The 14,758-nt window shown below is 45.4% G+C and overlaps 1 protein-coding gene across 1 annotated transcript; it reads left to right on the top strand.

Annotated features, from left to right (window-relative positions):
* The first annotated feature begins 241 nt into the window (after nt 1-241).
* FJX1 (four-jointed box kinase 1) lies at nt 242-2,776 on the top strand. Its single transcript, XM_012738762.3, has one exon. The coding sequence runs from the start codon at nt 534-536 to the stop codon at nt 1,965-1,967; it is 1,434 nt and encodes a 477-aa protein (XP_012594216.3). The 5' UTR covers nt 242-533; the 3' UTR covers nt 1,968-2,776.
* Nucleotides 2,777-14,758: the final 11,982 nt, after the last annotated feature.

Below are 14,758 nucleotides of genomic sequence, written 5' to 3'. Positions count from 1 at the left end.
CCGGCGACCACCCCACCCCCGCGAGGGCCCAGGGCGCGCGCCTCCCGCCCGGCCCGGACTCGGGCTCGGCGCCGCCTCCTCCGACGCCCCCGCGCGGGCGCGGCCAGTCCGGCTTCCTCCCGGCCCCTACGTCCCCGGCGAGTGCGGGCCGCCGCTCCCTCCTGGAAGGAGCCATCGCCGCTTTAAGGGGAAGAGGAGGGGAAGGGGGCGGGGAGCGGGGGGCGGGGAGCAGCGGCGGAGGAGGGGGAGGGGGATCCCCCTCGCTCCCACGTGGTCCGGGCGCCTGTGAATCGCGCCCACCGGAGGGTCTCACAGCGAAATACAAAAGCAGCTGGGAAGCGGCGGCGAGGCGAGTTCCCAGCGCCGGGCGGAGCGCCGGACAGAGCCCCGCAGCGCCCGGCGGCCGCGATGGGGCTGAGGCGCCCGAAGCCCCGGAGCCAACGAGCTGCCGGGCCCGCCTCGCCGCCGGGACCCGGGTGCCTGGGCTCGGCTTGAAGCGGCGGCGGCGGCGGCACCGGTGCGGCCGCGGGAGCATGGGCAGGAGGATGCGGGGCGCCGCCGCCACCGCGGGGCTCTGGCTGCTGGCGCTGGGCTCGCTGCTGGCGCTGTGGGGCGGGCTGCTGCCGCCGCGGACAGAGCTACCCGCCTCCCCGCCGCCCGAAGACCGACTCCCGCGGCGCCCGGCCGGGAGCGGCGGCCCCGCGCCCGCGCCTCGCTTCCCTCTGCCCCCGCCCCTGGCGTGGGACGCCCGCGGCGGCTCCCTGAAAACTTTCCGGGCGCTGCTCACCCTGGCGGCGGGCGCGGACGGCCCGCCCCGGCAGCCCCCGGGCGAGCGCAGGCGGCACGTGCCAGCCGGGCGGCCCCGGCCGGAGGAGCGCGCCGCGGTGCACGGGGGCGTCTTCTGGAGCCGCGGCCTGGAGGAGCAGGTGCCCCGGGGCTTTTCGGAGGCCCAGGCGGCTGCGTGGCTGGAGACCGCGCGAGACGCCCGGGTGGTGGCCCTGGAGCGCGGGGGCTGCGGGCGCAGCTCCAACCGACTGGCCCGCTTTGCCGACGGCACCCGCGCCTGTGTGCGATATGGCATCAACCCGGAGCAGATCCAGGGCGAGGCCCTGTCCTACTACCTGGCGCGCCTGCTGGGCCTCCAGCGCCACGTGCCGCCGCTGGCACTGGCTCGGGTGGAGGCGCGGGGCGCGCAGTGGGTGCAGGTGCAGGAGGAGCTGCGCGCAGCGCACTGGACCGAGGGCAGCGTAGTAAGCCTGACTCGCTGGCTGCCCAACCTCACCGACGTCGTGGTGCCCGCGCCCTGGCGCTCGGAGGACGGGCGTCTGCGGCCCCTGCGCGACGCCGGGGGCGAGCTGGCCAACCTCAGCCAGGCAGAGCTGGTGGACCTGGTACAATGGACCGACTTGATCCTCTTCGACTACCTAACAGCCAACTTCGACCGGCTCGTAAGCAACCTCTTTAGCCTGCAGTGGGACCCGCGCGTCATGCACCGCGCCACGAGCAACCTGCACCGCGGTCCCGGAGGGGCGCTGGTCTTTCTGGACAACGAGGCGGGCTTGGTGCACGGCTACCGGGTGGCAGGCATGTGGGACAAGTATAACGAGCCGCTGTTGCAGTCAGTGTGCGTGTTCCGCGAGCGGACTGCGCGGCGCGTCCTGGAGCTACACCGCGGACAGGACGCGGCGGCCCGGCTACTGCGCCTCTACCGGCGCCACGAGCCTCGCTTTCCCGAGCTGGCCGCGCTCGCCGACCCCCACGCTCAGCTGCTACAGCGCCGCCTCGACTTCCTCGCCAAGCACATTTTGCACTGTAAGGCCAAGTACGGCCGCCGGCCGGGGACTTGGCTTCACCCGGAGGAACAGAGAGAGACGCGGGACAGGGGTATGGATGGTGGGGGAAGGGCCGTCGCCCCTGCCTCTGTCTGGGACCAGCCAGCCAACGCCCAGCCAGTGCCCGGAGCGTGAAGGTGGCTAAAACTTCAGCTTCACCCACCTGCCCCCTTCTTTCAATCCCACGCTATTTCCTTTCAAAGTTCTGGGTGGACGAACTCATCGAGGCGGGAAGTGTAACGTTCCCCTCCACCCAGCTTACAAAAGGATTCTTCCCTGTGCCAGCGCGGAGATTGGATCCGAAGATATTGGTTGCTGGGGTTTGGCCCCCCAGTGGTCGTCCCGGTGGGAGATGCACCCCATTCTTGGGCCCCCTCGTTCTCTTTCCGAAAAAGGAAAACTTCCGTTTGAGCCGTTGAGCTAATTCTGCAATTTCCTACCAAATGCAGCGCTGGTGGCCCCGGAGCAGGGCTGTGACATTGGCTGGTGGAGCCCCCTTCCTGTGTTCTCCCTTTGTTCCAGCGCCGAGGTGGTGAGATCACTGTTCCAAGCAGGGGAACGGCTCCCCGTAGGACAAAGAAAGCGGGACTCCAGACTCGGGGGAGCCCTGCCGACCCAGCTAATTTGTCTGACTCATTCCTGACCTCTTGTCATTTGGGCCTGAAGGCTGTGAATTCAGGGCCGGCTGTATGCACTGAGTCAAATAATTTTGTCTTCCTCCCCCACCCCCAACCGACCAAAATTTTGACAATGATGATGCTCACCAGAAGAAAAAAAAATCAGTTTCATGCACTTTATTTTGTTTTTATTTTAGTTTTTTATTAAAACTTTTTTTATTTGACAGAATTTGCCTTCTATGTATATATGTGCATAAAGCGTGGTGTAAATATACTAAACAAACTTATATTTCAATAAAAAGGAGTTTAAAATTTAGAATTTAATTCCTGTGCTTTTAACTTGTTCGGGGTATCTGATGCCCCATCTGCTTTCAGAATAAGCTTTAGGCTTTCTCCCTTGTGGATGTGCTTTTAAAACAAAGGATTCGTCAGTTGTGAATACCGAACTTACAGAATTCATACAAAGACAAGAGCAGATTCCCTGTCCTCACTCAAAAGTGCTGGAAATGTGAGTTCAGCCTAGAATGTGGGGGGAGATGGGAGGAAAGTGTTCTATTTCCTGGCAAATAAAACTTAGATATGAAAGGATTTCAATGTAATATATTCCTATATTAATCATTTGGCAAATATGATAGAACCAGATGTGGAGACTAAAATATGACAAATGCCCCCTTGTTAAACTCAACTACAGTGGTCACATGTTGCCCATTATTTTCAGTATTGTAATTACCGTGCATCGCAATGTATACAGACAATAAGCTGAGGCCATGTTGCAAACAGGTAGAGAAAGTCATAAATTAATTCTTCTCTTTAATCTCCTGGCATAAATTCCATTGCATTCAGGGGATCGTAATCTCCAACATCTGGACTCATCAAGTTCTCTGAGGAGATTGTACTGTTTTCGGGGTACTAACTGCATGGTCCCCTCCCAGCAGCCACTGGGAGACCATGAAAGTGTACAGGACTTTGCATATGCCATTTGGTCCTTTACTTTTTTAAGACTTCAAACTTAGTCTCTTTGGATTTTTTTACCCACAAAGAGGAGTTTGGTTTCTGTTTTACAGCCCATTGGTGTTTTATTTGGGCATTTTATTTTTTGTATCTGGGCCCAAGTGATCTTGCCTATTATCTTCCTTTTGTTTAATGACCTTTAACTCAAAGCAACTTTTGGTTACAACTTTCATAGTTTTTCATTTGACTTGTATTTGTAAACCTAGGGTTTTATAGACTCATGAAGCTATTAAATCTCCGTGAGTTCCCCTTCTGACCCTGCATTACAAAAGTGTAGTGTGTAATTTAACTGTTTAATATCATCCTTAAGTTTTCAGTCTCTTATGCTAAGCCAGTCTTAGCTGAAAAAAAGTCCATAAACTGGTGTAAGTCAAATATTTTCACAATATAGCCACAAAATGTACCAATATTGGCAAATATATCTTTTTAAAGACATTTTTAGTGTGAGACCTCATATAATTATACCTTTCAGAAAGAAACATTTTCCATTTCTGATGATTATTTACTATTAATTTGCCACCTAATTTAATAGAGACCATTGGAAGAAAAGAATAAATATTCAGCAACCTATATTTTTGACTCAACATGTTCATCAAGGAAACCGATGAGCAGAAATAGGTTAGAAGTTGCACAGATTGCGCAGGAAAAGCACCCTAATTCCCATGTAGCTTCAGCACTGGTGAGTTCTGTGCCAGCAGCATTCTCTGAATTCTTTCTGCACTTTAGTTCCAAGCCCAGACTTGATCATGGTTAACCCTGAGCAAGAAACTGAGCATAATTTAAATGGCTGTTCTCAGATTCTTTAGTGAACCATATCTGCCTGTTCGAAAAATAAGTTTAATTACATGGTGGAGTTGTTAAGGGAACCAAGACTTAATTACAGAGAGTGGGTTTTAACTTGCTTATTCCTGTTGGATAATCGGTAGGCTGTGGCACAGAAAGATCAATTAAAGTTTTGCCATGGTCAGTGAAAGCTGCTAGGGACAAATCATTTTTCAAATTAAAAAAAAAAAATGCAGGCTACAGTGTGATTTGGAATAACAGGTTCTGCAGGCAGACCATATTCTGGATTCTGTGCCTCATCTATTTACCTTTAGCAAGTCATGTAACTTAGTTTCCTCATCTGTGAGATGCAGAATTGATCAGAGCACTGTGGGATTTAAAAACACAGAGACATATAATAGATATTCAAAAAAACAGAAAACCTCACTTTCTATTCTTATTCATTTTTTTTATTTTTATTTTTTTAGAGATGGGATCTCCCCATGTTGCCCAGGCTGGACTGGAACTCCTAGGCTCAAGCGATCTCCTACTTCAGCCTCCCTCCCTAGTGCCTGGGAGGATAAGCACATGCCACCACATCTGGCCAATTTTTTTTTTTTTTAATTTTTGTACAGACAGGGTCTCACTATGTTGCCCAGGCTGGTCTCAAACTCCTGGCCTCAAGTAATCATCCCACCTTGGCTGGGACTATAGGCATGCACCACCACACCTGGTGGCCCTATTCCTGTATTTGAAAAACTTGTGCCTTTCTTATGCTTTAGTAAACTTCTATTAATTTTCATCATCAAAGCCAAATCTAGCTGTTTCCAAGGTCGGGATCAGTTTTAGACATATGGTAATAAATTAATAAATTATTTATTGAGGGCCCTTTTCCGGCACTATGCAGGGCACTATTCATAAGGCCAAGGGCACAGTTTTGATCTCCGCATTGAGTGGGTGGTTTCAGGACCAAAGCAGACCCGATGCACCAAGGCTGCTATCCTACAAATATATGAGGGCGGTTTAAATTTTCTTTTTAAAAAGCAGATGGCTTTTTGCAAATCCATCACCACTTCTGGAAAGCTTCAAGAAGTGATGAATCTTTGCAAGAACAATCCTTTTCCCAATTCCTTCTGCCAAGAGAAAGTAGGCAGTTGACCTTTTCTCCCTGGATTTGACTGTTGATTAATTCACTTTGTCAATGACATAGTTCTAAACTCTATTAAGTGTACTCACCCTCCTGTCTTCGAATCAAGAAGAAAAACAAATTATTTTAACACATCTCAACACTTCTCAACCTTCTGCCTACAACTGAAGGTAGGAAAGTCCTCTTAGAAGCCCTAGAGGTTGATAACGTGGATTAAATGAGTAAATGTTTATAATATTCTCAAAGTAGTGCCTGGCATATAGTAAATGCAACATGTTTGTTTATTAGTGAAGTAGATCATTTCCCCTGTAAGTTGAAACCAGAGGCACCTTGAGTCCCAGGCAGGATCCTCTTTCATAATACTGCTCTATCTCTGAAGTTATAGAAAACTATCCACATGCTTCTATTTTGACTCAGGAGAATGAGCTAGAGTGTGAGTTTGGCAAGAATTACCTAGACTCCACAGTTGTCAGCTGGTTGTCTTGTTTCTGAGAATGCCCTCTGCGTGAGATACCGTGAGATACCGAATGTATTCCCCTCCTTTTCACAAAGAGGCTGTAATTCTATTTCTCATGTGGCTCATTAGCCCCAGGGGGCAGTGAGCTGTGGAACTCGGTCCCTTCTGAGCTACCATGAGCTATCCATGAGTCATGGACCATTCAAGCCTGGGCACTAATTATTTTTCCCTCCACACACCTTGCCCCATCCCACAGAACCACTGATCCCCAAAGGTAGAAGGGCGGTAGGAGTGCTAGAGGAGGAGAAAAGGGAGTCCGGTAGGTCCAGAAACAAGGACATTTCCAGAATACAATAGAATGCCAGCTGCCAGGGGGTATGGAAACCCAGGACAAAGGTTGACTTGCATCCCTAAGCATGTTTTGATCATTAGATCAATGGAAAGGAGACTGGAAGTCAGAGACCTAGGCTACTTGTGACTCACTGTGTGACTTGAGAAAGACATTTCCCCTCTCTGGCTCCACTCATCATACCTGGAACAGGAAAGCGTTTGATTAGATTGGTAATTTCCAATTTTTTGGAGCGGAACTCACACTAAGGACACACACACACTTTACATTGTGACCCAGGACACACACACACATATACACACATGTGCTCTAATACAACTGAAACAAATGTTTCACAAAACGCTATGGGTAAAACTTTCTCTCTGTTCCTTGATGTTATTCTACTTCTCCTCCTCTACTTCCTAATGTTATCTGTGACCCTCGGACTTGATTTCATGACTCACCAGTGGGGCACAGCCTGCACTATGCGAAACACAGGATCAGATGATCGGTAAGCTCCCTTCCAGCTCTAAGATTCTAGGAAAATTCCATTTATAACCAGTTTACCACCTACTACAAATTTTTCCCCAAAGGCAATACAAACAGACTTCAATTTTGTACACTCTAAGAACAAAAGACTGTAGTGCTTTATTTCAAAATGTAATTGGGAGAACTGCTCAAAAATCTTCATGGTGTCTTTTTATAAATACTTTAAAAATCTTTTAAATGTGGGAAGTAAGTTTCAGTCTGTTCCAAGCATGTGTGAGCAAATAGTGCTTTCAAGTAAAAAAAAAAAAAAAAGCATAATCCTTTGCATCTCTGCCTCCACATGGCCCAAGGACGACTCAAGAGGACAGTTTCTTTTCTGTGTATTCATAAAGATCAGATGTAGGAGTCATAATTTTTTAATGTGACTGTTTTACCAGTTTCTCTTTCTGTGTCCTGCTGTGGGGGAAACTGCATTAATAAACTATGTCTCAATACTGCCTAGCTGGAATTTTTTTCTCTGCAGGACTCCACCAAATATAGCTAAAGGAATGCTCATTTTATTTATCTTTTCAACTTTCTTCCCATTTTGGATATGTCTTCTTGACACTTCCGAAATTTTTCTCCTAATGGCACCTTCATTTTTTTTTAGGAGAATAGAGAACTAATTGTTCATTGAGTAACAGCAACATTAAAGAACTCCTTTTTTTTCTCTTTCATCGGTGCCATATGGTATCTTTTATGCTTTTAACAGTTATTTTACACCCTATGCAGAAAAATTAAGTAGCTTATAGAACTGGCATTTGTCCAGCACCAACTCACAGGTTTTACTTTGCTGAGAAATTGTGGGTTAATAATAGAGAGGTGTCACTTTTAATTAGATGGCCCTAAACCATGCATTTGTCTTTGCCTGCCTACAGCTTCTTCAAAATGATTTCTTTTTAAATGTTTAGTAAAAGTCTTTCTCCCTAGGCCACAAATGGCCTGGAGAGGCAAGGTGAGTGGGAAATGACTAAAGTCATGATTTTTTTTTCAGTTGTGGTAAAATGTATATAGCATAAAATTTGCCATTTTAATCATTTTAAGTGCACGGCTCAGTGTCATTAAGTATACTCAAAATGTTGTACAACCACACCGCTGTTTATTTCCAAAACTTTTTCATCATCCATTCCCCCCAAAAACCTCTGTAACCATTAAGCAGTAACTTCCCATTCCTCCCTTCCTCTAGCCTCTGGTAACCTCTGATCTACTTCCTGTCTCTGGAAAATTCTAGATACTTCATATAAGTAGAATCATACAATCTCAGCCCTTTGTGTCTGGCTTCTTTCACTTACCCTACCAGGGTCGTGGAGGCAGCATGATAGAGTGAAACAATGTCGTTTGGGAACCGGCAGAACTGCATTTAAGTCTGATTTCCACCATTTAGTAGCCCTGGAATCTTCAGACAAATTGATGAACTCCTCATTCCCCTCATCTGGAAAAGCAATAGGACTACATAGTCTCAAGAGTCCCTTTCCACTCTAGAAAAATGCTGTGTTTTTATGTACAGTGACTACACTTAACAAATTCCATCCCTTAACTTCCAATTTCTTTCCCCTACCTGCAGATTCAGTAACTTTTTAGGCACCTCCTAAAAAGTCCCAGGCACTGTGGATTCAGTGGTGAGCAAGATAGGTAAGAATCTGCCTCCATGGAGCTCAGAGTCTAGTAGGGAAAGATGGAAAATTATCCAGCAGAAATGAAGTGTGATAAATGCTGTCTATGGTAGGGGAAAGGGCTATGGGACCATGTTGCAGGACTTTGTATGCTCATCTGGAGAATCAAGGAAGGCTGACAAGTCGGCCTTGTGTTTATATCTGAATTTTAGGGAAGGCTTGAAGAAAAGGAGGGTACAAAGAGAGGAATTTTCACAGTGGTTCCCCGAATAACCTAAGGATGTTCTGCTGACCATGGGGAGTTACGATCTCTAGCTTGTCTTGGAGGGTTAAAGGAGCCCCATGGTGGTCATTTAAACAATTCCAGCCAGGATGCTATCTGCAATAGGACACACACTAAAATATGAATCATCTTGAGGTTGGGTGCATGGGGGCGAGTATGGTAGGAATTATTAATATCATAGGGAAATTAGTTTTGTCAATAATATAAATATCTGCTTTTTGCTGAATACATACTAACAAACAAGACTTACAAGTCTTCGTGTTAGACATTTTGAAGGTTGTTATGAGGATTAGTAATGATAGCTATAGACTACATATTTCTTTTTCAGGTAGACACTAAGGCTCAAAGGATTTAAGTAAACTGCCCACAGGGTGACACGTGGGGCTGCGGCTTAACGATAGATCTGTCTAGTGCGAAAGAGTAGGATATACTTTACCCCCTTGTCTTTCTTTCTCTTATTTTATATTAGTCTTTTCTAATTGGTTTTCTAAAAGTCATTCTCTTTGTCTTTGGCATCCTGTAATTTCATTATTATGCATTTATATATGGCTGGGGTTTTGTTGTGTGTGTGTGTGTGTTTTTTTTTTTGCCTGATATGAACATGCTATATTTCTTAAATCTAAGAATTCCTTTGTGTTTCAGTCTAGAAAAATTCCCAGTCGTTATCTCTTAAATTATTTTCTCTTTCTATTGTCCTTTTAAAGAAATATTATTGGGCATATATTAAGTCAGCAGTCTCCAACATTTTTGGCACCAGGGACTAGTTTCATGAAAGACAATTTTTCCACACACCAGGGGGAGGCGTGGTTTCAGGATGATTCAAGCACATCATATTTATTGTACAGTCAAACCTCTCTGCTAATGATAATCTGTATTTGCAGCTGCTCCCCAGCGCTAGCATCACCACCTCAGCTCCACCTGAGATCATCAGGCATTAGGTTCTCATAAGGAGCATACAACCTAGATCCCTTGCATGTGCACTTTGCAGTAGGGTTCATGCTTCTATGAGAATCTAATGCCACAGCTGATGTGACAGGAGGCAGAACTCAAGCAGTGACGCAAGCAATGGGGAATGGCAGTAAATACAAATGAAGCTTCACTTGCTCACCTGCCTGCCTGCCGCTCACCTCCTGCTGTACAGCCTGGTTCCTAACAGGCCACAGACATGTATAGTCCCTGGCCCGGGGTTGGGGACTGCAGTGTTAGGTCATCTTCATATCCTCCATGGCCCAACCTCTCTCACGTATTTTCCATCTCTGTTCCTTTCTGTGCTGCCCTCTGTCTTCTAATTTACTAGCTCTCTCTCTAATAGTGTCTAAATTGCTGCTTTATCCATCCCTGAAACTTTGTTTTGTTTTGTTTGTCCATCTGTTTAAATTCAACGACTATTTTTTTAATTTCCAAAAGCCCTATTTAGTTCTTTTTCAGGATTTTCTGGCCATTTTTTAATATTGTCTTCTTTTTTTTCTCTTGTTTTTAAGACTTTCCTTAATGTATTGAATTATTTAAAATTGTACATCTGATTACTCTAGTATCTAAAGTTGTTATTGGGTATTCTAATCCTGTTGTTTGTGTGTCTACTAACGTTAGCATATATAGGGCTGCCACATAAAATACAGGACATCAGTCAACTTTAAATTTCAGTTTATGAAATGAAAAATTTTCTAGTACATACACGTTGCATGCAATATTTGGGAAATGCTCATATTAAAAATTATTTGTTATTTATCTGAAATCTAAACTTAGCTGTTTAATTTTATTTTACTAAATCTAGCAACCTGACGTGGATGCTTTGTATTTTCTAACTTGGGATTGTAAATTCATGTTCAGGCAGGGTTTTATCTGTGAGACTCTTGTTTTATTTGGGTTGAACATATGTCCTTCCAAAGATGTTTCTGTTTCCTTGTGTCAGGCATCCCAGGGTTAAAGCCAGAATTGGCTCACTTTTATATTAATCACTTTAAAGTATAAATTTAAATAACAAACATATGATGACAGGAAGAATCTTCTCAGAGACTTATTTTTTTTTCAACCTGAGTGCAAGCTAAGACAAGCAATCTCCTCTCGAGTCTCCCTTTGTTGGAAGGATGAAATTTTCCACTGAGGGTCCTGGCTTTATAGAGGGTCTTTGAAAGATTCAACGTTCCCTCCCATTGGGGCACATTAAACCAAATTTGATTACAAAGATCAGGCAGATACACACAAAATCAGGACAGCCCCAGTTCCAGTTCATACCTATCACTCTGCTTTTGGTTCTCTCTTTGTTTTGGGTCCCTAGGGATTTTCCTTACATTTTTATGAGCTGAGCCGTGAATTTAAAAAGATGTTTGTTATATTTTATAAAACATTTATAGATGTTTTACAGAGGGAAGGTTTTTAGGTCATGTCATTTGCCTTATTGCTAGAAATGAAGTCCACCTGAGCTCCTTCTAAACCCTGCTATCAAAGTCTGCTTGCAATAAGCTAGCCCTTACTTGAGGATTAGGTGCCAGATTTGGTTATTCGGAGAGATTTCCCCACAGTGGAGACATTTACTTTAATAGGATTTGACCTGAAATAATCCAGGAAACAAGTGACCCGGGAGTCAATAACAAATTTTGTTCTGTTTGCCACTAGCAAGCTTGAGATACAAACCAGGAAAATGATTAAAAGGGAAGGTGAAAGGAGAAGATTGGGAACACGAGGAAAGGAGAGGGATTGTTAAAAAGAATCACATTGGTAGAGAGGCAAGGGAACAGCCTTTGCCTCTGGTACATACGGCCTTCAGATTGACCCTCCTTCTGCATCAGAGCCGGCAAAATGATGCCACATTGCAGGGGAAAGAGCTAGTGCCTCTGCAGGTTACATTTAGGATTAAAAAAAGGTCAAGTAACTCCGGGGAAAATTACTTTTCATTTGCAGTCAGTGTCCTGCCTCCACCACGACTCCCAACCACTCAAAGTCCAGCCATTGCCACTTGATCTTTGGCCGCTTGACACTAAAGACCACATTCTGCCAACCTTTCAAAGAAAACAAAGCCTCTGCCATCAAACGTGACTCCCAACCTTGCACTTCCAGAGGCAGCACATTCGATTTCATCATTTAGTGAGCCTATCTCTAGTGACCTATTAGCAAAATCAAAAATGCTAATGAAAGACGAGGTTAAGCATCTTTGACTTCTCAAGGCATTGAGCCAATAAAAGATGTCCAGAGAACATTGCTGCGAGGCTCCCTTCTCCTCCACCTGTTTATAGTTGGGACCCATCCAAAAATCTCCCTGTAATATAAGATCATGACCCAACTCCACATAAAATGTCTGTCTTTTCTGATACTCTGATCCTGGATGCATGACTCATGCCATAAAAATTATTGTAATGACTCTGGACTTAGCAATTCAGAAGTTGATGCTCCATGTGAAATCCCTCTTGGGTTATTTTCAAGTGATTACTCATGGCCCAGGTATGTGCTGCATGTATCAGTATAGTTATGTTGGTTATTAGACTATGGAAATACTTCCAACTCAGTTGATAAATGTCTACTCCTCTGAGTGTACCCCTCCCACTTTCCCAACCACCTCAGCCTCCCTACCTTCCCCTGATCCTGCAATTAACAGGTTAACATCTGGCATAGTAGGAAGTTTCTTGAACCAGTGTCCCAGCACTAAGACCAATAGTAAGTTCTGATTGCCCCTGATATAATTTCAATAGCATCCCCTGGGTATAAGGTGTAATGGTTCAAATACATGGAACAGTGGAGTTGTCATCTGAAGCCCTATCTTTGGTTTCCTTGCTTGATTCAAAACCTTCACCTATTTGGCAAACAGACACTGAGCATCTATTCATTGCATTAATGTTTCCTGGCTGCTAACTTTGGGTCAGACACTGTGTTAGGTGGTGGGAACAGGTCAGTTAACTAGAGAGATATGGTTTCTGATCTTCTGGAGTGTAGAGTCTGGTAGAGGAGACAGACATTAAGCAAATCATTACTGTAATAAATGGAATGACAGGAAAATACATGGCCCTATGAGAGTGTTAATAGAGGACAACCTCCCATTGGAGGTTGAAGGATGTGGCATTTAAACAGAGACCAGAGCAATGAGCAGAAGTCAGCCGGTGTAGAGGGGAAAAGAGGGAGTGGAGAGCATTTCAATCAGAAAGAATTGTGTGTATGAGAGCCTGAGAAAAGGAGCTTGCTGTTCAGAAATGAAAGGCCTGTGTGACTGAAGAGTGAAGCCCCAGAAGGGGGATTACACGGTTTGAGGCTGCAGAGGTAAGCAGGTGCCTACTAAGTGCCAGGCACAGAGGTCAAGAGATGGAGATACCATTGCCCTTGCTCCTTAGGGAGGCACTGTAGCAGAGTGAGAAAGGGCTGCATTGCAGCAGGAGACTCTCTGGGTTCAAACCCTGGCTCCTCCATTTTCTGGCCCTAAGACCTTGGGCAAGTTACCCATGCTCTCTGGCCCTCAGTTTCCTCATCTGAAAATAGAGATGATAATAATAATACCTACCTTTTTAGGAGTTAACACATGTAAAGCATTATGACAATGCCTAGCATATAGTAATGACTCAGTAAATATTAGGAATTGACCACCAGGACAGAAGAGAGAAGTGGAAGCACGGGCAGATTAAGTGGCTTCTTTTCTGCCCATTTCCACCCAGTTCAAAGGTGGTCATATAGTAAAATATTCTGTGTTTAATAATCCCATTTAAAGGCACCAATATTGTCCATGCTATCGTCACTTCAATAGTTCACAAGAAGATTATGCATGACTTGTTCTATCAAAAGCAGGTTCTGTGTCTTTGGGGGCTGCTACTGACTCTTTCCTGAACCAATTTCTTAGCAGATTCCTCAAAGGAAAAGACATAGAAACCTGCTGTTAAAGGGAGATCATACAGATAGTGCCAAGGAAACAAGGCCCATCATCTACAGAGTTGTTAGAAACAACAAAAGAAAGAAAGAACGAAAGAGGATAAAACCACCTTTCCAAAATCGATCACAATGTGGAATAGGAGGAAAAAGGAAATTTAAGCCCAGGAGTATTTCTGACAGGTTTACAAAAGACTTTCCCGAGTGCTTAGCTGGTACCTGTAGAAATGTACGGGGGCCTGGGAGGAAACAAATCACCCTACAATGCCATCCCAAGATTATAGATCCTTGGGGAATCTGTGGAGCTGTCATCAAAGCCATCACACATTAATCACCCTGGGCAGGAATAGGAGAAATTGGAGGTGAAAAGGGCCGATTAAGTTCTTAAGTCTTTCCCCGGAGAATGCCACATGGAGATCACTCTGTATAGTGCACTCACATGAACACAATAAACTTTGGGATTATTCAAGCTAAAGGCAAGGAGCTCTTCCCTGGAGGTCATTGTTTTCTGCAGTTTGATGAGCCTTGGGTTTTTGTTGTTTTTTTCACAGATCTATGCTGCCCTCGCATTCTGTAAAAGACCATGAACATCCCTTTGCAGAAAGAAACAACAAAACATTTCCCACCAGGGGGACTAACAAGGTAGAGTGAACATTTATCACGGTTGTGGCCACCCAGAACCATTTCTTCAAGAATATCTTGTTTGCTATCCAGTGGTGGTTAATTTTCTTGAGTCCTAAATCTAGTTGCCCCAGTACAGCCAGTGAGTGGGCATGTGACCTAAACTGGATTCTCCCTGTTAAGACTTTGCTTCTTAACTATTTATTCCAGCTGGTCAGACAGTTGGGGGATTCCCGCTGCCAGAAGCTTCCGCAGCTGCCTGGAACTGTCTGTTCCAAGCCACTTACTTCAGACTTCCTTTCAAGCCTTCATTTTCCGCCATTAAATTCCCATTTTTGCTTATGTTTGCCAGAGTTTGTTTCTGTTGCTTACAATTAAAGACCCCTGACTAAAGAAAGTGTTCAAAAAGTAGGATGGGTAGAAATGATGTCTGGAAATGTCCCATGAAAACAGCTAATTTCACTTAATGCATTGTACAGGGTGAAGACTCATGGTCAGGAGAGGAAAAGGGTCTCCTTCTCCCCATCTGCTTGATCAGGTAGTAGCTTTTGACCTGGCCAGCACCCCTTTTTTCACCTGGCCCTGGAGCTGTGCAAAGGCAGGCTTAGTGGCACAGTGGGTTCTCTTGCACTTAGCAGTGTGTTGGTGAATGCTTAACAATTGGCTCTGGGTAGGGAGAGGGGATGGGGTTGATTTGAAATGTTTGCCAATTTC

The sequence above is a fragment of the Microcebus murinus genome, chromosome 4, assembly GCF_040939455.1.
Source record: "Microcebus murinus isolate Inina chromosome 4, M.murinus_Inina_mat1.0, whole genome shotgun sequence".
Lineage (NCBI taxonomy): Eukaryota > Metazoa > Chordata > Mammalia > Primates > Cheirogaleidae > Microcebus > Microcebus murinus.
This window is presented reverse-complemented; position numbering and strand designations above follow the sequence as displayed.